Raw genomic sequence first — 26,834 nt, forward strand, 5'->3', positions numbered from 1 at the left:
GGTGGAGTCCTGGACTATTGCTGCAAAAACAAGAGTTACAATGCAGTATATATAATGCATACATATACTGTCTGCATGTGTATATTACAAAAAAAAGTTAGTTTTAGCTTGATGACCTTGGGTTCCTTGACAGTTACGACCATATTACTGTTATTCTGGATCACGTTACCACATCTGGTCACCTGACCGATAAAGAACTCTGATGTGACTCTCTTCTTACTCTTGCTCATCCAGTCCCATTGTACAGCGCACATCACAGGATCTCACCGCGTTTTCTCAAGTCGGAGTTAATACTCTGCACTCCGAAACCGTTTCTCATCGCTGTAATTGTTCCCACCTGTTGTTGTAGAAACCTTATGAAATCCAGCCCTTGTTCTGTGTGAGACGGCATTTTCATGTTCATGCAAAGCTAATTGAAGCCTCGGCAGTCGGATGTAAACAAATCAGGAGGGTATTGTTCATAATTGCAGCATTTTCAGTCCCAGATGTCTTTTTTTGTCCTCCCTTTGATGCCTCGACAGCAGCTCAGCATGGAAAAAGAGGGAAAATCTCTCTAAAAATCCATTTCTGAAGTCATTCTCCTGATTTGATGAAAAGATTTGAGGAATTATAGCGACCATGTTTCAACACACATTGTCCTCCCGAGTGATTCTAAACCTGTTTTCCACTCAGAAAATCAGGTCTCACTCTCCGCAGGTCTTAAATGAATGCTTTTCACATGTTTGCGATGGCTTTTTACAGCAGCACACCGCTTCACACGTTTAAAGAAAGTCTTTTTTTTTAAAGTTATGTGGCACATCTCGGAGTTTCACCTCTGTGGGTTTTCCCTGGAGAACACGAGTGTTACATTAGTGTCGCTCCGGCGACGACGTGATGCATTTCTGTAGGTGTCGATTACCTTTCAGTAACAAAGAGGACGTAACGTACGGCGGCACGGTGGCGGAGTGGAGAGCACTCCTTCCTCAGGGCCTCAGTTCAGATCTGCGTCGTGCAGCTTTCTGGGGGAAGTTTGCATGTTCTTCCTCGTACTCCAGCCTTCAGTTGAAAGGCGATAAAATGTGTCTGCTTGTAGTAAAAAGCCCCGGCAACGCTTTCCCAAATTTTTTTGAAAACTGCTCCCAAGGTGGAGCTTTTTAAAAACACTCTGACTCCTGAAACGGAGATTAAATCCAGCCACGACGCCGACACAACTTAAAAGTGAAGGAGCTGATGTTTGCGGTTCAACGACAAACTGCAGAAATCCTGTCAGCCGTCTGAGTGCAGACCTGTGGGAGCGATGCGTTCAGGGTCACCTCCCTTGTGTTGTCAAACAGGAACATGCAAAAGAAAAAGGCTGGAAAAAAAAAAAGGAGGCGGGAGAGAAAAGGAGATGATGAGTTGGAAAGGTGAGAGCTGCACAAATGAACAAATGGCCTCACCTCGCCTGATCCTGCAGCTCAGGGGGAATATGGGGGAAAAAAATAAATAAAAACCAGGGGCGCTCAAGCGAGTGATAGATTGGTGAAGGCTGGCAGGGTTAAGGAAACACACAGATCAGTGCCTCCTCTGAGGGGAATGCTCTATATAACTTACTATAATTTATTAGCTATTTCCTATTATTTGCAGTGTTGTGATGAAGCCCGGTGTTGACATTAATATCCCAGAGACTTTACAGATGCGCTCCTGACGGATTGAATAAAGAATGACGCTTTATCAATAATTTACTCACATTTACACCTTCAGGCTCTGCTGCTTATTAGAAAGCAATCAAGCATTTATTATTACGACACTTGGCCTAATTCCAAACAGGAAGGATGAACACCTGCTGGCGGGAATGTTTCACAACCAACTGGGAACCTCAGAAGTTGGAAATGATTTTCCAGTGTGCAGTTTTAGTCTAATCGTCATGCTGGAAGTTCAGGCTTGGAAAACTCACTAATAAATATAGATTCACTGTTATTGAACGTGGTAAACAATGGCTACCTCTTTACGAAATATTAAGATTGGAGCACAGTCGAACCTACAGTCATTTTCTGCTGGAGAACTGGTAACGTTGCACTTGTAGAGGCAAGATGATGGGAGTAAATATTCACATGTTTGGCATCTGTAACTAAATCTGACTGCAAATTTAAGCAGTCCCATGCAGTTATTCCAAAATTACAAATCTTGCCCTATTTTAGATTAAACTGAGTTATTGATTTTACCTCGCAGCTGTCTTTTTTCAAGATCATCAGTATCACATAATGTAAATAAGTCAGTTACGAGCCTATTGAGGGAGCTCATAGTAACGGTTCATGAGTCTCTAACTCAGGAGTGAGGAATTTGTTTTTTTGGAGGAGGCCACAATAAACACTAATAATAATAATAGTAGTGTAACAATAAAGATTGTTGTGGAGGGCCAAGCCATAAGTTCAACTCAATTCTTCTCAATATGATTAAAATAAAAAGCAGGATATTACAAGGTTAAGGTTAACCTTTTATCAGGTAAGTGGCAGTAATTGATAACTTTTGCATTTCTCCTCTACAACTATAATCTTTAGCCAATAAGTGCATACTCAGTCTGTATTTCATGCATAAAACACAAGATTTGTTGAGCAATATAGTAATAGTGTCCAAACTGAACCTTTACTGAATTTTACTGAAATACACCCCATCTGGAGCACGCTGTCATCTGTAAACTGTGATGTTTGAATTTGGTCATGAGTTTGTACACTCTAGAACAAATTTTCTTACACAAGAATGCCCCATGGTTTAATTAAGAATCACATGAAAAATGACAACAAAAAGAGGAAATCAGTTTGTTAATTCAGGAATAAAAAACTTGACACGTGTGGATGCTGATCTGCAATGAGTATCAAGTGTGTGCTCCAGATTATGCAGGATACTGGAAGGCGCTCGTCCTAATAGTTTAATGTAAATCACACATTGTGATGAGGTTTATAGTGTTTATTTTTGTGTCTGTGTTAGAAATATCTGAAAAAAGAAATGGAACAAACCAATGATGCGTTTTTTCCACTGGCCCACCATGACTTTTATGCACAGACTTTATAAGGTGTGTGTGTGTGTGTGTGTGTGTGTGTGTGTGTGTGTGTGTGTGTGTGTGTAGCATCTCAAATTTCAACTTCAGGGAAGATCATCTCCTAGTTTGTTTTTTTTTATTTCTTTTAGGGTTTGTTATGTTTGACAACTTCCTCACCTGGTCCTGCCTGACTTTTATTTGGTGACTTTATTATTCTGTGTTTCACTTCAAATTTAGACTTTGTGCCATTCATCTAAAAGCATAATGCACAATACAGTCTAATTTCAATACCACTGTTTGCAGTGGAGTTATTATTCTTAGTTCATTTTATGCGAAACACATGCAAACTTTTCAGACTAAATGTCTTGAAATATGCTTCAGTATCGCTCTAGCGTCAATCAAGTCATTGCATTCCTTCATTAGTTTGGTCTGATAATGGTGATTTAAGTAAGTCAGTGAGGATGTGTGAATTATGCAGAAAATAAAGCAGAACATTTCTAATAAAGTATCGTGTGCCGTAACTTCCCCTTGCCTTCCACTTCCCCATATAACTTAATTTTTGAACGCTAATTAAATGCACCTTCATTGGACCATAAATGATTCAAACAGGAGCTGATCGGATCCCTGCCTTTTCTTTTCTTTTTTTTCTTCTCATATGCAAATCAAGAATACAACAGATTTTTTTTTTCTTCTGGGCTGCACCCTGAAAGGCTTCATGTGCTCCTGGATATTGAAACCTTTCGTGTCATAATGACGATAATTAAAGAATGAGAAGCTTTTCCGGATTTCAGTCCCCCTTTCTTCCTCTTCTTCTTCTTCTTCTTCTTCTTCTTGTTCATGCAGAGCCTGCAGAGAAAGATTGGAGTGACATGCACCATAGATGAGAGAGAGAGAGAGAGAGAGAGAGAGAGAGAGAGAGAGAGAGAGAGAGAGAGAGAGAGAGAGAGAGAGAGAGAGAGAGAGAGAGAGAGCGCGCAGGGGAAACGCAGCGGCAGCAGCTCCTATAGATGAGCTCCATCATCATGCGCTGAGAGCAGAAAGCAGCCTGTGCGCCTTTGGATCAGCTGTTCTCGGGACTTTACGCAGCAGTGATGTTCGTGCGCTCTTAGCGGAGCTCAGGAAAAAGAAAAAAAAAAAAAAACAAAACCGGAAAAACGGAGCAGGGGGCAGAAAAGACGCCGGTTTGCTGTTGCCATCGTCTCCTCATCCGCTGGAATAACATCGCATGGGGACATGAACAGCGTGGATCCAGCCTCTACCAAACTGTTGACTTTCAATCAGCGGTAAAATACTCCACAAAAAAAAGCTAAACCGTCTGTCTTACCTGTGTGAATGCATGCCGCTACTACTCATCTGTTGAATGCATCGCTCTCCGTGCCTTGGGTTTGTCGTTTTCCTGCAGCCTTTGCGGCGTGAACTCCCGCTCGGGTGCGCAAAGCACCGGCCTGTGCGCAAAGTCCCTCGTTACCAAGTTTGATGGGATAATTATTTCACCGTTTGGCTTGAGTTTTGATACTTTACGCGCCGGATATATGTCAGTCTTACACAGTTTTCTCTCGGAAAGCTGCGGGACTGAGAATCCACAAGTCTCCGGCGTGCGGGCAGGTGCTGGCGGCGATCAACAGATTGACGAGCTTTTAATTAAACCACTGCTTTGTTGTGCTTGTTATGTCTTTCGTCTTTGCGCAGTTTCGTGCGCATTTTTTGCAGAGAAAAAAAAAAAACAATCGGTTCATTATTTGATGTGCCCGTCCCTCCTCTCTCGGATCATTTGCATTACAGCATGTACGCGGAAAAAATCTGCATTATTCATGACATGCTCCCCAGTGCAGGATGCATGCAGCAGAATGAGGGACCGCGCAGGCTGCTGCTGTGTGTCCACAGCTGAATGAGAGGCTTCAAAGTGTGCAGCTGAGCTGAGTGAAGATGTGATTCATTCAAGGTTGCTCTCCTTGCAGCTCATTTCCAGCTTCCCTGCTCCGGCTGGATGTGGGGAAATGCCAGCGCTGCAGCTCTCCTCCGGCTCTGTGCAGAGCTCCGGGCTGCAGTGACAATACAGCACAGACTCAGAGTACAGTCACAGTACAGTGGCTCTTATGACACCAGGCTGACAGTACAAAAGGGTTTTTTTCCCCCCTCCCATGTTGCACCATTTTAGAGGAGGAATGCATGATGACATGAAACTGACCTTTACAGTTTCTGCACAGTGAGTTGCATCATCAGTGTATTATTTTTTAATGGGGTTTTTCAAAGTGTGTGTGGACGAACCACCCACTCACACAGCTCGGACCACCCTCCGCCTCCTGCGCTGCGCGTGCTTTGTCTCATGCCAAATTGTAATTTTTTGGTTGGCTTCCTCACCATTTCCACATCATAAGGTATTATTGCTAATGACCGTGGGGGGTGTTAAAGCGCACGAAGGCTCTTGTGGCTAGTTGGATGTTCTTGATTGGGAATATTAGGTCCGTCCTATTCAGGGGGTAATGTGAGTGGGTTCATGTATAGATTGAGAGTGAGTGTAAAGCATACTAAATACTGCAAACACGTTTTGTGTTTTACAGGTGATTTACTAAAAATAACACCATGACTATCAAGTGTATTGAAAAGTGGTTTTATATGCATTTGACCCTATTTTACACCAGATCATTGCGCTGAAAATGGCATTGCTTCCATGCTTTTTTTTCCTTGCACCCACTATGGAGTGATTGGATGGAGTGCTGAGTTCCCAAATACGCACAGATATGTTTATGGAGGAAGTTATCAAACAGAGTAAATACATTTGTAATGCGGAAAAGTGTAAGAAAAACAAATTTCATAAAAATTTTAATTTACGGAAAGTTTCTTATCATAAAGTCCATAAATAAAAGTGCTGGCGGTCCAGGTGAGGAAATGCATCTCGCCTTTTCTAAATCCTTCCAGTATTTTTGTGCAGTATAGAACAGATGTCTGATATTCTATATTCCCCATACAGTAAAAAAAGATGGATGCTTTCACAGATCCAGGATTTACTGGATTAGACATTTTCTTTCTTTCAATCTCAAAAAGAGGAATTCAGAGGGTATTTCAGTAGAAGCAGAAAGGATGGGCTGCTTCTTGAGGTCCAGCATGACGGCTGGCGGTGTGATTTATACTTTACATTCCCTGTGCTGTATGGAGTCTTTCAGTGGCCGCTGTCCTGGGACAGAAACCACGATTTGTAACCTTTCCCGTACTCCATTACCGAGAGCAGCCGCTGAGTAATGAATATCCATTTTACCTGTTTCTGCTCCAGAGCTGCCCCCTCTTTGGTCCCGAGCTTTCAAAGTCATTTCTCTTTGGCAAACAACCATTATGTGTCCGCAGAGTGACTGTCTGGATGGCTGTAGTGCAGAGTTCAAGTCCGTGTGCGCGGATATATGAGCCGCTTTCAGTCCGGGACGACTTTAACGCGCTCGCAAACACGTTGACAGAAGCCGCAGTAGCTCTGAGGCTAACATCGCCACAACAATGCTAATGAGTCACCTACACCTATATAAGCGCTCGTATTTATCGCATTACTAAACATTATTGCACATCGCAAGGTCACCTCACATCGTGCAGCCCTAATGGGAAATAAACCCTTTTAATATCTGTATTTCCTCATTATGCCACATCGCTGCCATACTAATTCAAAATTAATGAGTCACAGAAAACATGGTAGAATAGTCGTGTTAAGCGTGCTGCTTGTGTAGGATTTTCTAGATTTTTAAAAATATTAGAACAATAAAGATGTATGACGCTTGAGCTTCAATCTTAAAATGACAGGTGTTGTCTTTGAATCCCTCTTGGTGGTGCATTAGATTAAGTTTTGCTGAGTCTGCGGTGCATCTATTTATTCATTTAACCTTTATTTTACCTGGTAGGTTCAGTGAGAACTGATTTTCATTCATAATAACGATCCGGTGAAGAGGCGGCACGCGACAGGAAGAAGGAGATTCATGCACAACTAATCACACAAATGATGCAAAACAAAGCAGAAAGGCTAAAAAGAGTGTTTCCCTGGCTGTTTTAAACAATGGGAGCGATACTTACGAGGTGAGTTTTACAGCGTGTTGCAGAGATTTTAGCGGCAGAAAACTGAACGAGGATCAACAGAACGTGATTCAGACTTTAATGAAACTGTTAGAATGAAGATTATGGGTGGAGGTATGAAGGGTGATTAATGAACTCAGTTATGGTGGTGTTTTACCAATGATGGGCAGAAAACTATATGATTGCAGGAGAGAAGAGAAGGTATATGTTGAATGGTATATGAAGGTATATGAAATACTTGTCCATGCAGGCACCGAGCTGATTCATCAAATCGTCTCCTCGGATAAGGGGTGTCAGCGCACCTTGTGTGCTTCCAATCTGTTTAGTCTGAGAGAAACAAAACCTCCCACATGTGGTGAAACACCACTCACTGTAACCCTTCAGAGGGCGCTCGGTGAAAGATTTGGAAATGGAGAACACTCAGGTGCCGTTAATTAAATTTTAGAACGCACTTTGTGTTTTAGGTAAATGTCAATCACATGTTAAAAAAAACAATTTGAAAGTTGAAAATGTCTCAATTTCTAAAAAAAAGTCTCTAAATATCACAAAAGTCTCACTGGATGTCTTCAAAAAGCCAATACAACCCTGTTTTCTCATCATTATGAATATGATGTGATTTATTAGAAAACGTCACGTGTCCTGTACTTGATTTAAAGTTAAAGGTGCCGTAGGCAGGATTACCTTCGCACGATGGCGATTTGACCCATCCAAGATGGCGATTTGAAACCCGGAGTCGTGCCCACCTCGGGGTGCCGAGCGGGGCCGGCAGTGTCACGGCCGCCTGCGCCGGCGGGTTGATTCACCTGTGACCTTTTCACGGCGGGCCTGGGGTCAAAGCCTTTTTTTAAGAATTACAGTAGAAACAGACGGTGTCCTCCGGGGAGTTTTGATGATGTTATGTCCGATGAAGCAGGTAAATATGCGGGCCTGGACTTCCTTATGTGCGTTCACGAGAAACAGAGCTTTAAAGCGGCGCCCCCTCGACCAATCAGGATAGAGCCTCAGGGGCTCTTCTGATTGGTCAAACATACCGGGAGCGGTCGTGAATCCTTTTCAGCTCAGAACAGAGACAGATGGAAACGCTGCGCCCTCGCGGTAGTGCAATTATACTACACTCCTGAAGGATTATCAATGGATACTCTAACATTTAATCCAAAGAAAACACAGAAAAATTAGCACTGACTAGCAAAACCCTGCCTACAGCACCTTTAAAGAAACCAGAAGCATGTGACCAAACATGGTATCAAAGGTTAAAAGTGAAGGAGCTTAACCTTTTAAAGGGCACTTGTTGCATGGTTTGGAAAGTTAAAATCATCTTCATCACTGTTGGGAAAATAGAAACCAGTATTGAAGGATATAAACCAAGATTTGATGTTTCCAGACAATCAAAGAACTGAGCCAAATCTGACTTTTTCACATGAAACCAGTGTTTCCAGTGAGTGACGCTGCAATTAATTGAAATTGACTTTCAAGGTGGATAAATCTGAAAACACTCGCTTTGTTCAGGAGCTGCTGAATTGTTGGTTTTACAGCAAATATTCAAACAGTCTTGTAATGACTGCTTTGCTTGCCTGTTCTTCATGCTTTCTTCTGTGTTCTTGGTGCGTTTCTTTCGCAGTATTGCAGTACTAAACATCATTTTTTTTGGTGGCTTTCTGTGAACAGAGCAGTGTTTAGAAACCGAAATGTTTTTGCTTTCATTCCTGCTGTTTGCAGTTTTGCATTGTTACCACAATTTCTGGGATGAAATACGGACATTTCGAGTAATAAATGTGCATTTTTGATGCTGCTCCAACACTGAAATGGCCCACTAATGAGATGACAGTGCCAACTAATTTGAGTTAAAGACCTCAAAGTTAATTCAAGAAACAAAAAATAAAAATAAAAAAAAATCTACTTAACCGAGGTTATGAAATATAGCAGCATAAAAAACTCTCCGGGAACACACGTACTTGACAGAAGCAGTTTGAAAACGTTTATTCATCCATCAACTTCTACTTTGTGTAGAAGTTAAACTTAAAATATCTGCGGGTGAGTGCTTTAAAGCGTCGGTGGGAGCAGTGAACTGATGAAACCTCGACAGGAGATGAGCCGGGAGAGTGGTTTTCATTTGGAGGGTCGGGGTAATATCACTGAATCACCTCGCTCTGAGGTGCAGTCCTCTCCGTGACCTCCGTCTCGCTGGGGAAAAAAACTGAAATCTGGGAGAGATGGCGGCCAGAGTGCAGAGAATAAGAGGCGGAACGCGAAGCTGGAGGCTGTAATTGGGGCTGGAGTTGTGATGGAGCGCCGGTCCTAATCGTCCCTGTGCAGAGGAGGAGAGTGAGAGGAGAGCGGGCGGCCGTCCGGCGGCAGCGCTGTGCATTATGCATTAACGGCATCGCTCTGCCTTCATCTGCTGGGCTCAGACAGAAGCACGACGGTGGGGAGGCAGGAGCCGGCGTGGAGGCGGAGGCGGGGCGGGGAGAGGGGGGGGTTGCGGGCCGGAGAGAAGCATGCGGATCGCAGCATCGCTGGGATTAGCCTGCAGATACGTCCTCACGCGTGCTAAATGCCACCCAGAACATGGAAGCTGTACTCCGAGAGGCGAACAGCCGCCGGCAGTTCCTCATGTTTAACTAACGTCTTCCTCAGTGCCGTGAAGTGTTTATACACCACGAAACCTGCGTCCAACACTGATGCTACACAGATTAGCTTCATGCATCGATCACTGGTTCACTCTGGTTTTGTTTCATGATATTTCGGCAAATCGAACCTTGCTGAAGTCTGCAGCTTTTGTTAGAGGAGATGTGAGAAGATTTCAAATTAATTTGCTTAGTTTTGTTTGGAACATCTAATTATACAGTATTAAAGAATTTCCAGTTTGTTTTGATGTGTAACACCACATTTTTAGACTGTTTTCTGGTTTTGAAGGCGTTCACCTCCATCTGCCAACCCTCATTTTTAAACAGTTTAAGAGCAACAATAAGGTGTTGCCACTGTTTCCTCTGTGTTAAAGCTCAAACTCTCCAGTTGCTCTTAGTTTCCTCTTCATTTCTAATGTTCAGTATCCTGACTGAGCGTTACAGTAATGGATCAGACGTTACAATTTTAACTTGAAATGCCGTTTTTGCTGAGGCGTTGAGTGCTGCTAGTGTCCATTTTGAAACAAAAACTGGGATACAGCTCTACTTCTTGTAAAAAAATTCAATAATTAAGTTCCTTAAAAATGCATTTGCAGAAGCTGAGTCCTCAAAGGAGAAGCGTCACGGCCACCAGTTTAATTTGGCGTGTTCATTTGGGGCGTATTTTGTGGTTGGCCGCATTGGGGAAGTTGTACATTTGTTTTTGCATTTTGCAAGTCTATGTACTTTCCTTCCCAAAAATAGCAGTATTGTTCAGAAGATGATGTTCCTTTAGACATTAATCGGTGGTGGAAGGAACTTTTTTAAACCTCTCGCTCCATCAGCCAAACATGAGAAGTAGTTTGATTCTTCTTCTTCCACTTTTCAAACTTTAGGTTCAAACTTTGATCCAACGCTTGGTTCACTTCTCTCTTTGCAAATGTCATGGTGCCATTAGCTAACTGCAGTGCTCGGTTTTATTATAATTACTGTTTGGGACTCTTGTTTTGTGGTGCTGTGACTTGTAATCATTTTGTTCACTTTGTCCCAGTGTAATCTCTATGAGTGTGTGTGTGTGTGTGTTTGTGGGGGAATAATTTGACCTCTTGACGGGGCGTATAACGTGTTACAGTGCAGCAGTTGCATATTATCCTGTGTGAGCTTGTGTCAGGCTTTATATTTTAACCCTTGATGCTCGCTCGCCTCCTGCTTTTCGTCCCTGATTGTTCTCAGCACCATGTTTTGGGAGGGATATTATAATTACCAAATAATAATAATGGTAATAAATAAAGGCTAAAAAGAAGAATTATCGTCACATTATGTCCATTTTTCTAATTCACTTCGATGATTTCTGGCTTTTTTCAAGGCTATAAAGTAATTGGTCCAGCTGGACGAGGCCGGGTCGATAGTAATGCGATCACGGTGACTGAAGATAAACAGTGATACATCTGAACAGCATCGCCGAGCTCCACCGACTGGAGTCTTCGTGTCGTCACGGTGCTGTAAACTAATGCAATCATCGGACTGCAGCGCAGGGCGCCCTCAGTTCATATAACTGATTTACGGACGCAAAAACAACTAAATCTAAATCTTACAGCCTTGTTGCGAGTCGTGATTTTTCACAGTTAACCGGTTGCCGGTTTAGCTTTTAAGCGATGCGACCGCTACATAAAGCAGTTTAACTTCACTTAATTTAACATGGACATAATGAAAACAGCTAGCTTCGCTCTGACGCAAATCATCGTTTATGTGCTGCTAATTTATAGAGTTTATATCTTTGATTACAGCTTGGAAATAAAGACAGAGAGCCCCGCTGTCCACTGATACCTCTGTTTTTTTGTTTTTACAGTTGTTTTATGTTAGGCTACCTCAAATCAATCCTGTCAGAGCTTTAAAATAACATAGTAGTAAACTCTTGATCCAATTTTTTATTGTAGAAGTTTTTCAGCCACTTCAAGCTGACATTCCGAAGCAGGATTTAGTTTTCTTGAATTGTTTTTTTTATGTAAAAACATGTTATTTTAGTTCTGTGAGCTCTGAATGCTGTTCCGAGTAGGAGAAGGATTCACGATATCTTGTTAGCAGAACTTTTCCGTACTTCCTGCTTTTCTTTTCCTCTGTATTCGTGATCTTACTCCTCGTGCACATTTGGCGATTCGGCCGGCAGTCTGCTCTCCAGCCAGGCTCCATCTATCACTCAGGCCTAATTCAATCCGGATCCACATCCCAATCAGATCTGGGTTGGCCGCCACTCCCGTCCAGTCACCGTGCCACAGGCGGCCCCCGGCTCGCCGATTAAGACTCGGACGACCCAGAGAGAGAGCAAGAAAAGACGAGTACAAGAAGGGGGGGAAGATGGGAAGAGGGGAAGGCAGAGGCAGGTTGTGAATGAAGCGGGTTGAGCTGGAGGGACTGGAGGAGAGCAGATGCTGCACCTTTCACTCGTGTAGGTCACAGTGTGTGTGTGTGTGTGTGTGTGTGTGAGACGGAGGGTAAACTGTGTGTGTGACCGTGTTCTTGTGTTGCAGCTCTGCCTCGGAGGACTTGGGCTGCAGGCGTGGAGACTTCAGCAGGAAGCACTATGGATCGGTGGAGCTGGTGAGTGCCGCCCCGCTCGCTGCTGTCTCGGCGTCTCCGCTCTCCGTCTCCCGTCCCTCCTCATTGATCCCCTTCTTGGAAGACGTCCCCTCCCTTTCTGTGTGCATCCCTCTCTTTCTCTCCGTTGGCGAAGGGCTGTTGTCGGCGGAGGTTGGGGGGGGGGGGCTGATGAGTCATGACGTGTTGGGTGTGGTCCAGCGTCGGGCTCTGCCAGCGCGGATCGCGGTGGGCGGACGCACGACTCCCAACTCCGTTTGTTTCGTCTTGAGTCCGTGAAGCCGCGGCTCAGCTGTGTGCCTCTGCGGTCGATCGCTAAGCTGTTGAGTCACGGTTGCTGTGGGGTAATGTTCGGCGCCCGGTCTGTACGCCCCGATAGCCCGGGGGCGGCAGGAAGCCCGACGCTTCCACGCCACCGCTGCACTTCCTGTGGGTTTCGTCCATAGGTTTTCGGGCGCCACGGGCGTGACAGATTAGTGTTGGGGAGAAACCACATGCTGCCTATCAGCACTGGCAGAGGGACACTATGCAGAAGGCTGCTGTGTGAGAGGGTGTGTGTGTGTGTGTGTGTGTGTGTGTGTGTGTGTGTGTGTGAGAAAATGAGAGACAGCGAGGCAGGATGAGGTCACTAATTCCAGCGTTCAACGTGTGCACATTACAGACCAGCAGGAGGCCAGCGCTGGTCGCCGTTTGCATCAGAATGTTGTGTATAGCTTGTTAGATTGAGTTTGTGGGTTGGTTTTCAGTGTGATCCTGTACAAAATGTGCTAATTTGCACGTTCGAACACAACGCTTGCAACTAAAAGACCATGAGTGACATAAACAGGAGTGTGTAAGTGAAGGTTTGGGGTGTATTAGACCAACATCCGTCTAAGATACCGATGATATCAAGGTTCAGCTGTTTTAATGCACACTGATGGTTCAGAGCACCTTTAAAACTGCGGCTCCTTCAGTGTGATGGATGTTGCTTTTTTAAACGTGTCGTTTGTTTTTCTTTATTTCCTTCGAAGAGCTGCTCATAACTCACTTTTATAACTCTTTTTAATAACTGCTTTCTAAATTTCCCCCAACCTTTTAAGGGCAATTGCATTATAAATGTCATTTCGTTCGCAATTTCTCCTGTTGTAAAGCACTTTGGGAAAAGCTATTTTTACGACCATCTCTATTAATGAAGTCAAAGATGGTTGATGGTTTGATTTCCAGACCATCTCACCATGATAGTTTATTTTAGAAATATCATTCCCTCTGCTTTTTATTGAATAGACATGGTTATAGGATCATGTATAGACAGAAGCGAGGAAAAACAAAACTCAGAGAAATGCTTTCATATTTCATTTTATTCCACATAATGCAATAAAACATGAAAAAAATTAAATAACGCTAGTTATTTACCATCGTGAAAAGTGTTGAGCTGTAAAAAGCTGCATCAGATTACAACGAGTCAAAGACAGAAACGCCTCGTTGTTCTCGCATATTTAAAGAGAGCTGAACCTAAAATGCACTCATTAGAGAGTCTGAATCCGCTCTGACGTGCTCACCGGCCGAACGCGGGTTCAGAGCTGCATCTGCTCTACAACGCCCCGGCGAACTCTGCTCGACGCTCATCAGGAGAAACTACAGCCTTCCGCTGAATGGGTGAGGATGTGTTCACGACATTGACAAGCAACGACTAACGTTGGCTACTTTAAACCCTGAAAATAGTCCCCGTCGGCGCGGGGGTGAGGGAGCAATGCCTGATGGGATCAGAGGCTGCGCGGTGTGGTTCACACAAGAGGGACGTGGATAATAGAGAATTAATGACGGCGCTTGATAAACCCGCGTTGATCTTCTGAAAGAACCTCGGGGAGGATGAGCACGTGTTGGAGAGCGCACAGTTTTTATCTCCCGTCCTCCGCTCTGCAGTGAAATTAAGTCTTTGTTTTGCTGCTGGAGAAGAAATATAATTGCTCGTGTGAACATGCGAGGGAAAGTGTGTGACGCTGTATTTCTCGAATGATGAGGGAGCATCATTATTTGTTTTTATTTGCATATACATCCTTTGAAAATGAAAATTCTGTTATTCGGTCAAGTTTTTTATTGCCCTAAATGTAGAAAATAGACAGTACATAGTGGAAAGTTATGTGAATTTGCAACTCTATAAGAAAACCTGTCTGCCACTCTCACAATATTTCCCATTTTCTGAACCCGGCTGCTTGTTGTGAAGCCGTCAGACCAACCTGCACTCACAAAACAAGAGTAAATCCTCCATCAACAACTTTATTGCCAGGATTTATTCTGGTCTCATCCTTTAAAGTCTCCAGCCCAGCTTCCCCCATGGCCCTGGCTCACAAACCACCACGCACGTCTGACTTTTTCCTATTGTATATTTCAGAAAATGAAGTCGTGACAGCTTTTGTGCTATCTTTTTAGACATTTACTTAAACTGTGCAAAATAAACACATGCATGCATGCATGCTTTTAAAACCTTACGATGAGATGGTGAATCTCTGTTCAATACATTCATATGCTTTATACTTTATATAACTTTTAACCTTGAAATGTTTAATTTTTGTATTTAAAGTTGATGAGAAACATACTCCTGTTTCTTCCTTGTACCAAAAACATGTCAATAAAGTTAATCTTGATTCTTCAATATGTGCAAATGGAGATTTAAAAATGGAAACTCCAAACACAAAAGCAACAGACCATCAAGAAAGACTCAATAAAATCAGCCTGCAAGAGAAGAAAATCCTAAAAAGCCCCCTTGTTATCACTGAATGTATGAATGGATGAGCTAAAAAAAAGGTTCTTCATCCCATCTGATTATCAACCAAAGCAGAAAACCCTCGACCAAACACACAATCACTCCTGCAAGCTATTTACCGTCTCCAAGAACAAATTCGAAATCTGTTTTCTAATCTTTTCTGAACAGCATTTCATTTTAGCAAACAAGTTGGAACAGAAAATAGATGAGGCAATATCCTCAGTTATTTTCTCTAAAAAAACAAACCATGTAAAAGACCTGCGTCTGACCTTTTTCCATTTCTTTACCTGCAGCTTAAAGGAACGTTTAGGACTCACTGTGTTACCATATGTTAGGTTGACTCTGTTTTAACCCACTGCTTTGACCTGTTTTCAAATGGGTCAACACAACTGGGAGGTATCGATTCTAAACTAATATAAGAGAGCAGTCAAAGTGAAGCCGTGACTCCTGTTTGTTTTACTCTGGGCTTTGTGGAAGCAGCGTCCGTTCCTGTCGCCCCCCAGGCTGAACCGACTCCTGACTCCGCCTCAGATTTCTGCTTTAAAAGAGTTGTAAGAGTTAAGAGCACTTTTCAGGTTAGCAATACAACATGAAAAGTTTTTGTTCAGTGGGATGCACTGAGGATCGAGTGATGATAAAAGTTTCGACTGAGCATGTTTGCCTTTCATGAATATGGATTATCGGGTGTGTGTACCCAGAACGCTGCCAGATATTCATGCTAATAGTTTCATATTCAATGCACAGTCTGCAAAAAAAACCTTACTGCATGACAAATTGAGCTGCAGCTAAATTCTTGATTGTTGTTCTTTTGTTCGTAACTTCCATCGTTGTTTTGTATAAAGCACAAGTTGCACTTTCTGATGTCGATTCACCTCTTTTGAATCTCACTTTGTAGCAAAATAAATACATGTAATTAAAGGACTTTTGTTGTGCCGAATTAAAGGACGTGTGTTTGGCTGCTTGATGAGTCGCTGGAGGGTTCTCTCTTTTTTAAAAACTTAAGAACAGAGTAGGAAGTTTTAGTTCACTAAATACACCAAAGAATAAGTAAAAATCAATATCCTGCTGATGTACACACTCGCACTCGCACACACACTCTGGCAGTGCGCCCACAGTCCATGCCCCAGTCCCTCCAGTCAGCAGTCTTTATTCGTCTTATCCTTTGTGCCAGCCTACACACACACACACACACACACACACGCGCAGACTTATTTCTTAAATGCACGTCCACACAAGTGATTTAAAAGAAGAAGAAGAAAAAAAAGAGCTTTATGGAGACATCTGTGTTCACAGGGAGAGACAAACAAGGCAAACACAAAAGGCGTCTCCCACTCTCTGCTGTCACTTCGCACAGAGACGATTCCGGGGTCCACTTCCAGAAACGAGCAAGTCGGTGTCCCGATGCCCGCTTTGTTCTCTGCGTGGACGGAGACGGCGACGGCCTTGGGAGTTCTCCAGGATCGAACCCCAGAATGCAGCTGAAGCGTGTGTGTGTGTGTGTGTGTGTGTGTGTGTGTGTGTGTGTGTGTGTGTGTGTGTGTGTTAGCTGTCAGTCTTGCACAGTCCCCGGCGAGCAGACGGCTCCTCTCCCACCTGCCCACCAGCGTTAGCGTCACTGCCTCAGAGGCTTTTGACTGCGCTGTCACGTCGCATTTGTTCTCACTCGCAGCGTGTGTCCATCGCACTCTGCGTGACTGCGTCTGATTGGAGCCCATGAAACTTCTCCCTGCGCGGCGCCCCCTGTGGACACACCTGGAAACTGCAGGAGGATCAGATTTTATTGCCACAGCACTGTGCTGACCAAGCAAGATTCAGAGAAACTTGTTGATGCATTTATTTTCAACTTTGTCTTGATAAATCTTTTGCTTTTTGTGCCTCTCTTATTCCCTTTGTTTTAATGTTTTTATCATCTCAATCACTTTAGAATAAAATGTTTTCACTTGAAGCATTATTGTGTAAATAATGAGCAGCTTCTTCACCTGATTGATGCATTTAACAGAAACAAATGTATAAAAACTGTGCTTGTGCAAAGTATTGTGCACATATAACAAGTGCAAGTTTTTAAACGGATGTCCAGTTTTACTATTATTCACAATTTAGGATACTTTCTTACTGAAGATAGCAGAGTGCTCAATAGCTTGTTGCCAAAAAAATCCAGAGAAATGCATTAAATTCAGAGACTTTTCAAGCAGAAACTAGTGAAACGTGTGATATAAATCAGTGTACTTCTTTTCAAAATGCAAATATAAAAAACACATAAGGGACTCTGTCGTATTGGAATATCCTTAGATGATACTCTGAGTTGTAGTATTTCACTGAATGCCTCTTTAATGGATTACACATGCATCCTGCATTACCCAAAAATGTAAATAATTGTAAACCACACAAAGAGGCATTGTGATTCTCCGAAAAACTATGAAAGTCACAGGATTTATAGAGAGCAAACACACACTGAAAGGCAGTTTCAGAACAAAACTTCCACTGTGAGTGGGTTCAGTTCTCTGCAGTTTGAGCTCGTCGGAGAACAAAGGGGTCCTGTGTGCTCCGCAGATTGAATATTCACCTCAGGCATATTTGCGCTTGGTGATTTAGATCCGTATAAATAAGACTGACTCGTCTTGAAAAGCGTTACAATCTTCATATATTTAGCTCCTTCCTCTCGCCTCGCTGCTCTTTGAAAACCCACACACACCTTTTCCACATGCATTGACAGCGTTTCTGGTATGTATGAGCAGTTTGGACAAGATTGTGTTCTAATGAATCATTCCACGAGCCGCTAACTTTTGCTATTATTAACTATCCTTATTAGATAGATGCAGTGGGTGGTTCTCATTACCGAGGTGTGTGAGGGACACACACCAGCGGTGTTTGGCACAGAAACTAAAAGTAACTTTTGCAGATGCCCTTGTTTGTCTAATCCAATCAATTAATACTAAACTTCTCGACTTGATTTTTTTTGCAACTCAGCATCATCAATTCTGTGAAAAGCGTGCATGTTTTTGAGCTTCTTGACCAGTGACCCAATACGTGCATTATCGTTTTTACAATTCTTTCCCAATAATTCTCGTACCTTCATTGGCCCTCCCGCTTCTCTGATACATAACTAATCGTCTGTTAAGGTGGTTTGCTGCATGGCGCTGTGCAGATAAGCTCCTTGCATGGCGGGTCGATTCCTCCCAGTCTATACTCATTGGATTAGTCATTGCCAGGGTTGCTGGTGTATAGATGGGTAGATATTGACGTTAGCATAGCTGGTTTTCTCCTTCCCGGAGGTGGCGTTCATGCTAATCAGGCACTTATCAGTGGCTACATGACCATAGATTTTTAGTTTTTCCTTTCGGATGTGGATGAGTGTTATTGTGTCGACAACAATACTAATTTATACTCAAGTCATTTATGAATGAAAGGCTTCTCCACTTGACATTTTGTACAATAACTCTTGTCAAGAAATGTCCTGAAAGGTCCAAGCTTGCAAAGAATGATGGATCAAACGAGCTCCATTATGGAAACACTCTGGCCTGAGACACAGTGATCAGTGTGATCACTGTTGGATCAGACCGGACCAGCTGGACGTCACCTCCCATCAGACAGTCGCGGCCGCTCGTCTTTTATTTCGACAGTACCTGATAGATTCTGACCGCGTTAGCTTCAGATTTAAAGATGTTCACAATATTGTTCTTTCAGACTCACTCCAGTACATATATTTAGGCTAAAACATCAACTGTTAGGAGATGGTTTGCAGAAACAAAGCCCTTCGCATATTGATCAAACTACATTTGTATAAACTGTCAGGCTGGAAATTAGTTGTTTTTTTTTAAAGCAGACCATTCGGTGCCTTCCTGGCCGGGCACTTTTCACTTCCTTTTTATAAATCCAGATATTATATTTTTATTCTGGACCATCTGAGTCAGAGGCCAGTTTGCGTGACACAGTGATATACTGAACGGTTGCTGTGTTTTCACGGATTCCCTCGTGTGTGAGCTCAGCCTGAAGTGGTAACTCTTGTTCCAGCGTCGCCCCGTCGAGCCTCAAACAGCCGGACAAAAAACATAAAGGCGTTGAGTCTGGATTATGGTAACTTGACCTGGAGGACACATTTGAGCCGTTATTCATTTTTATGTGACATGGTGTGTGTGGAAAACTAATAAAAAACAGTCAGTATGAAATAATATTAAAAAATAAGAACGATGATTACATTGGCTACACGATGGCAAACTGGTTAACTCTCTTGGTTCACAGTGACAGATCCCCAGTTGAAGTCAAGATTTCACTGCCTTTCTGTTTGAAGTTTGCATGTTCTCCATGTGCATGAGGGCTCCAGTTTCCTTCCAGCTCATATTGATCGGTGGCTTTAGGGCCTTGTTTGCACAACAGAATATTCAAGTGAAAACTTACAGAGCGCATTTTCCTGACTGCCCGTGGGAAAATGCTGCTTTTCTGAAATGTGTTGTAATGCCGATGTGCACCGCAGACATAGTGGATAGTTTTTGTGCACATGTGCAAGTGGGTCGACAGTGAAGCTTCAGGATTTCAGTGTGTTTGTTCTGCTCATGCTTTTCGAATTTATCAGCTCTTCCCAAACAAAGCATACATTAAGAAACATTTACTGCAGCATCATCTGCATCAGTGAACACTTTTTTTTTTTTTTTGATGAAACACTTGCTTGTGTGTGGTTGTATTACAAAATGCACAGTGGCCTGGCATGCACATGACAACATTTCGAGTGTTTTCACGTGTAGTGATGACCATAGAAGGATGGAGACAAATGTGAATGTATTTGCTGCAGTTTGTCTCTCTAGAACTTTTGCAGCAGGAACAACACTCCCACGTCTTTCTGCCCTAATTTGTTTCAGCCTTGTTTTCATATCTTCTCGGTCTGAGCACCTGCCTCTCTTCTTTTACCCCCGACCCCCGTCTTCCCTGATCGGCCTGCCTCTGCCTTCCTGGAGGGTTGTGAGTGTGCATGAACAGGCCCACTGATGAGATCAATTATCTATCGGCAGTCACAAAAGTATTGATTTAATACTCCGCCTCAACACACACACACACACACACACACACACGCACCCACCCAGCCCGTGTTGCAGTGCTGCTTTGTTCCGGTGGGCCTTGGGGAAATCAGAGGCTCACTGAGAACACTGCGAGCTCAATTGTGTTTGTAAAATTTCTAAAATAGGATTTGGTAAAAGTGTGTGTTTTAAACGTGAGTGTGTGTTTGTGAGAGCGCGGCGGATGCCTGGAAAGCCTCTGCACTTTTCCAAGGGACAGCTATTATTCTTTTATGATTTGGCTGTTTGTTGTCATTACCCCCACCGCTCCTCTCCGTCGGCCTCATCCTTCATTCTGTCTCTCCATCTTTCTTCATTTGGTGCCCCTTCTGCTTTTATGAGCCCCTTCCTTCCTTCCTCCATTGCTCCCCAGCACTGGTGAGGTGTTTTATACGATGTTTGTTAAGGCGTAAAAGCATAACGGACTCTGTTTCTCCCCCGTTACCTCTCCTCCGCCCCCCCCCCCGGCTCGGGCCGAATCGTTGGAGTGCAGCTTTGACTTATTCGCCTCTCTTCTGTTGCATGATTTAGAAGCAGCGGCTGCACGGTGTGTATATGTGTGTGTGTGTGTGTGTGTGTGTGTGTGTTTGTCTATGCACACACACATACAGACTCCCCAGTGTGCGTAATCTCTCTGTTCTCCTGACATTTTTCATTCTCCCACCTCGAAACAGCAGAAAGCCTATTTACACACTGCAGCGCAAACACCTACCCAAACACACATTTAATCCTGAACACTTCCTCCTTGCATTCGCACACACACACACACACACAGATACACCGAGGAGGCGGCACATGGCTCCGTCTGAACGCTGCATTGGTTTCCCCTCCATTATCCTGCGATTGGACGGTTAATGTTGCAGGAGGCAGGAGACACGCGGGGAGATGGAGGCCTATTGCGTCGTCAATTACTTTCCATTTTCTGCACGCAGACCCAGATCTTAACAGGACAGCGGAGCTCATTCATCCGCCCGGACTCGCACGCCTCCACACGAGGAAATATCGAGAGAAATACACCCAGCGCGTTTGCAAAATCTGCATATGAAAGGAGAGCGCCGCGTTTTCTGCAGCCTCTCTTAAAGTCGGTCAATTATTGTGCCGTCGTTTATCAGAGCTCCACACCTGCGGTAAACACGCTCGGCTCTCTGCCCGCTGGATTTTATTATCTCATTATATACAGTACACCTTTGGGAGTGAGAGCGGCTCGTGCTTCAGTCGTGTGCATGTCGTCGCTGAGTGAAATTAGTGGTCTTTAAAACAGGAAGTAATTTATAGAAATGTTTTTCTCTTTTTGTTTCAATGAGAAAACATGCAGCTCATTATTGTCTGACACTTTTAACTGTTGCGTGAATCGCTCATTTTGGAACAGAAAGGAGGAAGCAACTGTTCACAAGATTGAGATTCAGCTGCTTCGTGATTACTTATTTCTTCATGACGTGCCATTTGTTTGAAATCTCGTGAGAAATATTGATAAAAGTAACCTAAATCAAACATATTTCATGATAAATACCTTGAAAATGTGGTTAAACAGCATTAACTTTCCAGGTCAGTTCGTTGTGAGAATAAATATATCTAGAAAATAAAGTAAGAAAAGAAAAACATCAAACAGGAGATAATCGCCACAAAGTCAATTTTGTTGATTTAAAAGAAAGAAAAGCAATTAGAAATGGCAAATAATAAGGTGGCATTCAGAAATTTACATTTGTGTGCTTGTTTTCCATTTTATTCTCTCATCTCTCTGTTTTACAGTTCACTGACTGAATATAAGGTCATTTTTCCACATGGAAACTTGACCTTTACCGTGCTGAATAAATTCTTTTCCTGTTTTTTTTAGGCTGTTTTTGTTTTAAACAGGATAAAAAAAATTTGCACTTATTAGCTGCCTCTACATCAGTACAGATATCTCTGCAGGACTGAGGTTCATCTGTGTATGCAGATCTGCTGAGTCATCAAATACAACCCTTTTTCTTTTTAAATGTTCCAAAGTTACTTGACACGTTTCGGTGGTGGAATCTACACCTAATGCCTGCGATGTTTTAGTGTCTTGTGATTGTTTTTAGCTGTTTTGCCAGTGACATGTCGATCTTAAGAGACCAAAAAGAAACTGAATCCATGATGAGCGACGCTGTATGTCGTCGCCGTTACGTAACTTCCACCTCTGGCAGACCAGAGTTCACCCCCGTTCACTTCCGTCGGATGGTTCTCCTCCTCGTGGAGGTGTGAGGCTCGGCTGCACTCTGGTGTGAACTTGCAGTTTTAATGATTCAGTGGTTCACATGGACTCTGGCGGAGTTCAGTTTCGGTGTGAAATGTGACAGGAAGTGAACCGTGTGAGCTCAGAAACATGCTGCGGTTTGCAAGTTCAATTCCCTGCATGTTGAAGTGTCATTGAGCACAGTGTGTGAGAATAGTTGGATGTTATTAATGTTTGAAAAGTGATTTGGGTTTTTTTTTTTTAATGAGTGAACCCTTTTCACTGCACTCATGAAGATTTTGTCACATAAGTTGGACACTTTTAACTTTTGGAGTCAACCAGCAAATCAAAACAGAATATTGTCTTTATATCACTGATTAAACATTTTAAAAAAGTAGACTTGAGGATTGTTTTTCTTGGTCTTGCTTCAGGTCAGTTCCTCAAATCTCTGTTTAGCGTCTTTCCATGCTGCTGGTTTCTGCTCTCCAGGAAACTTGTTCCTCCTCCTCTGTCGCCTTGGCGTCTCCGGACCGTCTCCGGCCATCTGGACGCACCGCCGTGTTTGTGAAGGCAGCAGAAGACTTCTTAGAAAGCATATGGGCGGAGCGCAGACCTCCGCCGGCGAGGAGCGCCGAATCCGGCTCGACAGCCGAGGGGGTCAAAGAGCGAAGGGCAAAGATTTGGAGGAGAAAGAGCAGCGAGGGAGGAGAGTCTGAGCTCTGTTGCCTGGCAACGCGGCGTCGCTCGGCGATGCAGTGGATGGAGGGGTTAAGAGGAAATGGGGATGTGAAGAGGAATTGATTGATGAAGAGGGTTTTTTTTGCAGATTTCCACAAGAAGAAGAAGAAGAAGAAGATGCTACATAGCAGGAAAACTGGCTGACGAAATATAGTGGCATTGTGTGTGTGTGTGTGTGTGTGTGTGGGGGGGGGGGGGGTGCAGACATGCAAAAAGAAGAAACAGCAAGCAAAAAATAAAAAGAAAACATGTAATGTTGTAAAACAGACGATGCTGTCGGTTGCCTTCCTACAAAAAGTTGAAAAGATTGTCTGAGATTAGAGGAAATTCTTTTTGTCATCACTCAGATGTGTAACTTTGTGTAAATCATGCCGCATCGGGCCTGCCACAGGGCTCAGTCGCTAAAATAGTCAATAACAGATGAAAGTTTAGCAGGCAAAATGGTTAATGACCTTTCCATAAGAATCGGAGAGTCAACTTGCAAAAGGAGCCTGAAATCCATAAATAAAAAGATTGACTGGATGTTGTTAGAAACCTTGAATTAGTTTAATTTTCAGGATCCAGTCCTTTATATCGTCCCGTGACGTCCACATGGCGACTAACTCTTCGTCTCTGGCTCAGAGCAGCAGGTTCAGGGGTTATAAAAGCGTCGTCTATCACCCGGATCGCCTGCGACTTGTGTGTTCCGGGACGTAATGCGGCCGGTTCTCGTCCTCTGCCCTCTGTCGCTTCCCTCAATCTGCTCCCTGCCATTAACCGTCCGATCCCGCCGCCGTAATGCCCGCTCCCCTGCGCCGGAGTGGAGCGGTGAGTCACAGGCGAGACGCCCGTAATTGGGGCGATAAGTAGAGGGCGGCGGATGAAAATGAAGAGAATGGAGAGAAAAGTGTCTTTCAAAAAAAAAAAAAAAAAGACACCGGTGTGATATTGCTGCTGAGTAACCGAGCGCTGGCGGAGGTTGCGGCGAGACTCGTCGTGTCGCGGTCACGGGGTGATGAAGTGTCTGCCGTCGTTCCTCTTCTGTCGGCCCACTCCGATGTATTTATGACTTTCATATTAGCCTCCGCCACAAGTCACGCTTTGTCAGGTGTCTAATTTTAAACTTGTCCCCTTTCTTCTGTCTGTCTGCCTGTGTGTGTGTGTGTGTGTGTGTGTGTGTGTGTGTGTGTGTGTGTGTGTGTGTGTGTGTGTGTGTCGTCCTCTCAGCTGATATCCAGTGATGCAGATGGGGCCATTCAGAGGGCGGGACGCTTCAGGGTGGAGAACGGCTCCTTGGATGAGGTACAAAGGCTTCAGTCTAATACCGTTTTTTTGTCGCTATGCACAGCATGTGTGAGCTGCAGTCAGCAACCGGTTATAAAACTGTCATAATGATATGTAGATATTCATCTTTCTAATAATATGTGGTTGGAACTTAAAGTGTCTGTAAAACAAAAAAAAAAAAGTTTGAAAAATGGTCAGTGTTAAGATCAGGAACGAGTGAAAACAGTTGAAATGCTGAAAACAACAGAAATAAATAAAATCCCACACATGGCCGATGATCTGTTTAAACAACGTTTTCAAGTGGGGAAAAAAAATTGAAACTTATCCTAGAAAAAAGGGGTTGAAACACTCATTTCACATTATTGAATGATTCCAGTCATAAAATCAAAATAAATCCGGGCGTCCTCGTGACCAGAAGGTTAAAAAGTAGCCGTATGAAGGAATATGCAAATGTTCAAGTCCTGTCTTAAAGGTGTGCTGGTGCACGGCGGTTCGCCTGAAGGGGAAACAAACACATTCCTTTGAAAAGTGGTTATTAAAGTAAGTTTATTCTCGGCGACGTGCAGGGGGAGGCAGCGCTCTCATGCCGCCTCTCGGCGCGTCTGGCTGAAGGACACTCAGCCTGTGATTTATTGTGGCGAAAACGCCAGACTTGAATAATGCCGGGCAGTAAAACGCCGTCCTCCGCGTCTCTCTTCCGTCGGCGGGTTTTCTGAAATGCCGCGCTTTTGATGCTTTGACGACAAGCTCACCAGGCTCACTACGTCACACTCAGCTCTTCCCAGCATGCATTGGTCATGTTCCTGTATTCCCACCGGCATGTCCACGTTTGTCCATGAAAAATAAAAGACTTTAAAACACAGCTCGAAAACAAATCTCAGAAAAAATGTCCAAATTGATGATGTTTTTTGGCAAAACTTTACAAATTCGTGAGTAAATTTCATTTGGAGTAAAGTCGCTAAAGCGTTGCTTTCAGTTAGAATTCTTTAAAGATGCTCTTCTTTCAACATGGTGTCAAACGTGAGTCCTGTGGACCAACCCTGGCCTGCAGGAGCCTCCAATGCGGCCCGTCGCACTGTTTCAGTAAGAGTCTCTGAAATCACCAGAACTTTTAGGAAACTTCAGAGTTGTTGGTATTTTTAGGTCAATACGGTCATTACTATATCAGTGTTTGCAGAGAAATGAAATTAACTCAAATCAGGCACAGTTAAAATTATTAGAATCAAACTAGAGATGGTGTTGTGACTCTATAACCCCATTTATTTGACTTCATCCCTTCAACATTAAACACCTGGTTGCTGTATGACCAAAGTTAGATCATAGAAGCACAAAAATCAAGAAAGATGTAAAAAAAAAAAAAAAAACAAAGAAGTCAACAAACTGCTTTATTTCTGCAGCAGCAGAAAAAGAAAAAATAGAGCTGGGTCAAATTCAGAGACAAAAGAAAGAAACTACTACTGAGAAATGATCATAAATTTCACAGTGATTTATGATTTCCTTAAGCAGCACTTCAGTAGAAAAGCAGTTTGTTAACTTTGTTGTTTTCATTCATTTTTCCTTGTTTTCTTTTTTTTTTTTGTGTGCTTTTGGCTTCTTCCCTGTGTGTTAAGTGATTGAGGCTATCAATCAGTTCAAATAAAGTTAATTAACCACACAGTTTTTAGAGAATTGATCATAAATTCTCTGATGATAGATTGCACGGCGCCTGGAAACATAACTTACTTCGGTCTTTTTCATCCTGCACATGTTAATATCGTCAGAACGGGTAAATTTGATGCATTCTCTACAAGTTGCGTTTCCCTGCTCAACAGCATTTTCCTGTTTTTCGTGCGACATCACGCAGGCCTGTTTTTTTTTTTGTGCCTGTTGTTTGTGTCATTATATCATGACAGAGCTGTGGTGGGGATAAATAAAGCTCAGCCTGGAGCTCACTGTGTTTGTGTCTCTGACTGCATCTGATTTCCTGCCCTGTTTTGTACCCTGAGCTGCTGCGCATTGTGTAATAGTTTTCCACAGAGGAGACCGCTGTGAGTCAAGCTGTGGCCATCATGATGACTCTGTGTGTGTGTGTGTGTGTGTGTGTGTGTGTGTGGTGAACAGACTTCGGACTACACTCCAGGAACCTGGAGGAGAACCGACGTCCATCTGGAGAATCCAGAGTACCACACCAGATGGTTCTTTAAATACTTCCTGGGAAAAGGTCAGTGCTGCTCTGCCGCACGAAGCATCGATCCTATTTATAAAATGTGTTAAATCGCCTGGTCGCACCGATAAATCGCGCTTCCAGTCAAACCAAGAATAACAACATGTGTAACATGAAGCAGAACAGGAATATTCAAGCGGGGTTGTTCATGATTCAGGTTCGGTTTGCTCCAGAACGGCGTCTTTTTGTGTTTGTTTCCTTGATTTCTGATTACATGGAGCTCTGAAACCTCATTCTGCAGAAACGCCTGAGCTTGTTTTGGATCCTAAAAGTTCTCCTGCTCCTTCTCCACCGCTCTGAGCTCCAGCAGGAAACTGAGACCGGCGAAACGCTCCTGAACCCTAAAGTTAAAGTTTCATGTGCTGCAGCTCCTCCCAGTATCATGTAAACTTTTCCAAG

At 43.4% G+C, this 26,834-nt stretch overlaps 1 protein-coding gene across 6 annotated transcripts in view; it reads left to right on the forward strand.

Moving 5' to 3' along the window:
• Positions 1-26,834, forward strand: part of garnl3 (GTPase activating Rap/RanGAP domain like 3) — a 69,424-nt gene that overhangs the window by 15,170 nt on the left and 27,420 nt on the right. For 5 of the 6 annotated variants that reach the window (XM_030085481.1, XM_030085480.1, XM_030085478.1 and 2 more), the window contains exons 2-4: positions 12,180-12,249; positions 24,176-24,250; positions 26,333-26,432. In XM_030085481.1, the coding sequence (XP_029941341.1) occupies positions 12,180-12,249; positions 24,176-24,250; positions 26,333-26,432 (245 nt within the window). Of the gene's footprint in view, positions 1-3,964; positions 4,282-12,179; positions 12,250-24,175; positions 24,251-26,332; positions 26,433-26,834 lie in introns of those variants that run through there. The other variant, XM_030085479.1, reaches the window with a different exon arrangement.

This window comes from Salarias fasciatus (assembly GCF_902148845.1).
Source record: "Salarias fasciatus chromosome 7 unlocalized genomic scaffold, fSalaFa1.1 super_scaffold_4, whole genome shotgun sequence".
Classification (NCBI taxonomy): Eukaryota; Metazoa; Chordata; class Actinopteri; order Blenniiformes; family Blenniidae; genus Salarias; species Salarias fasciatus.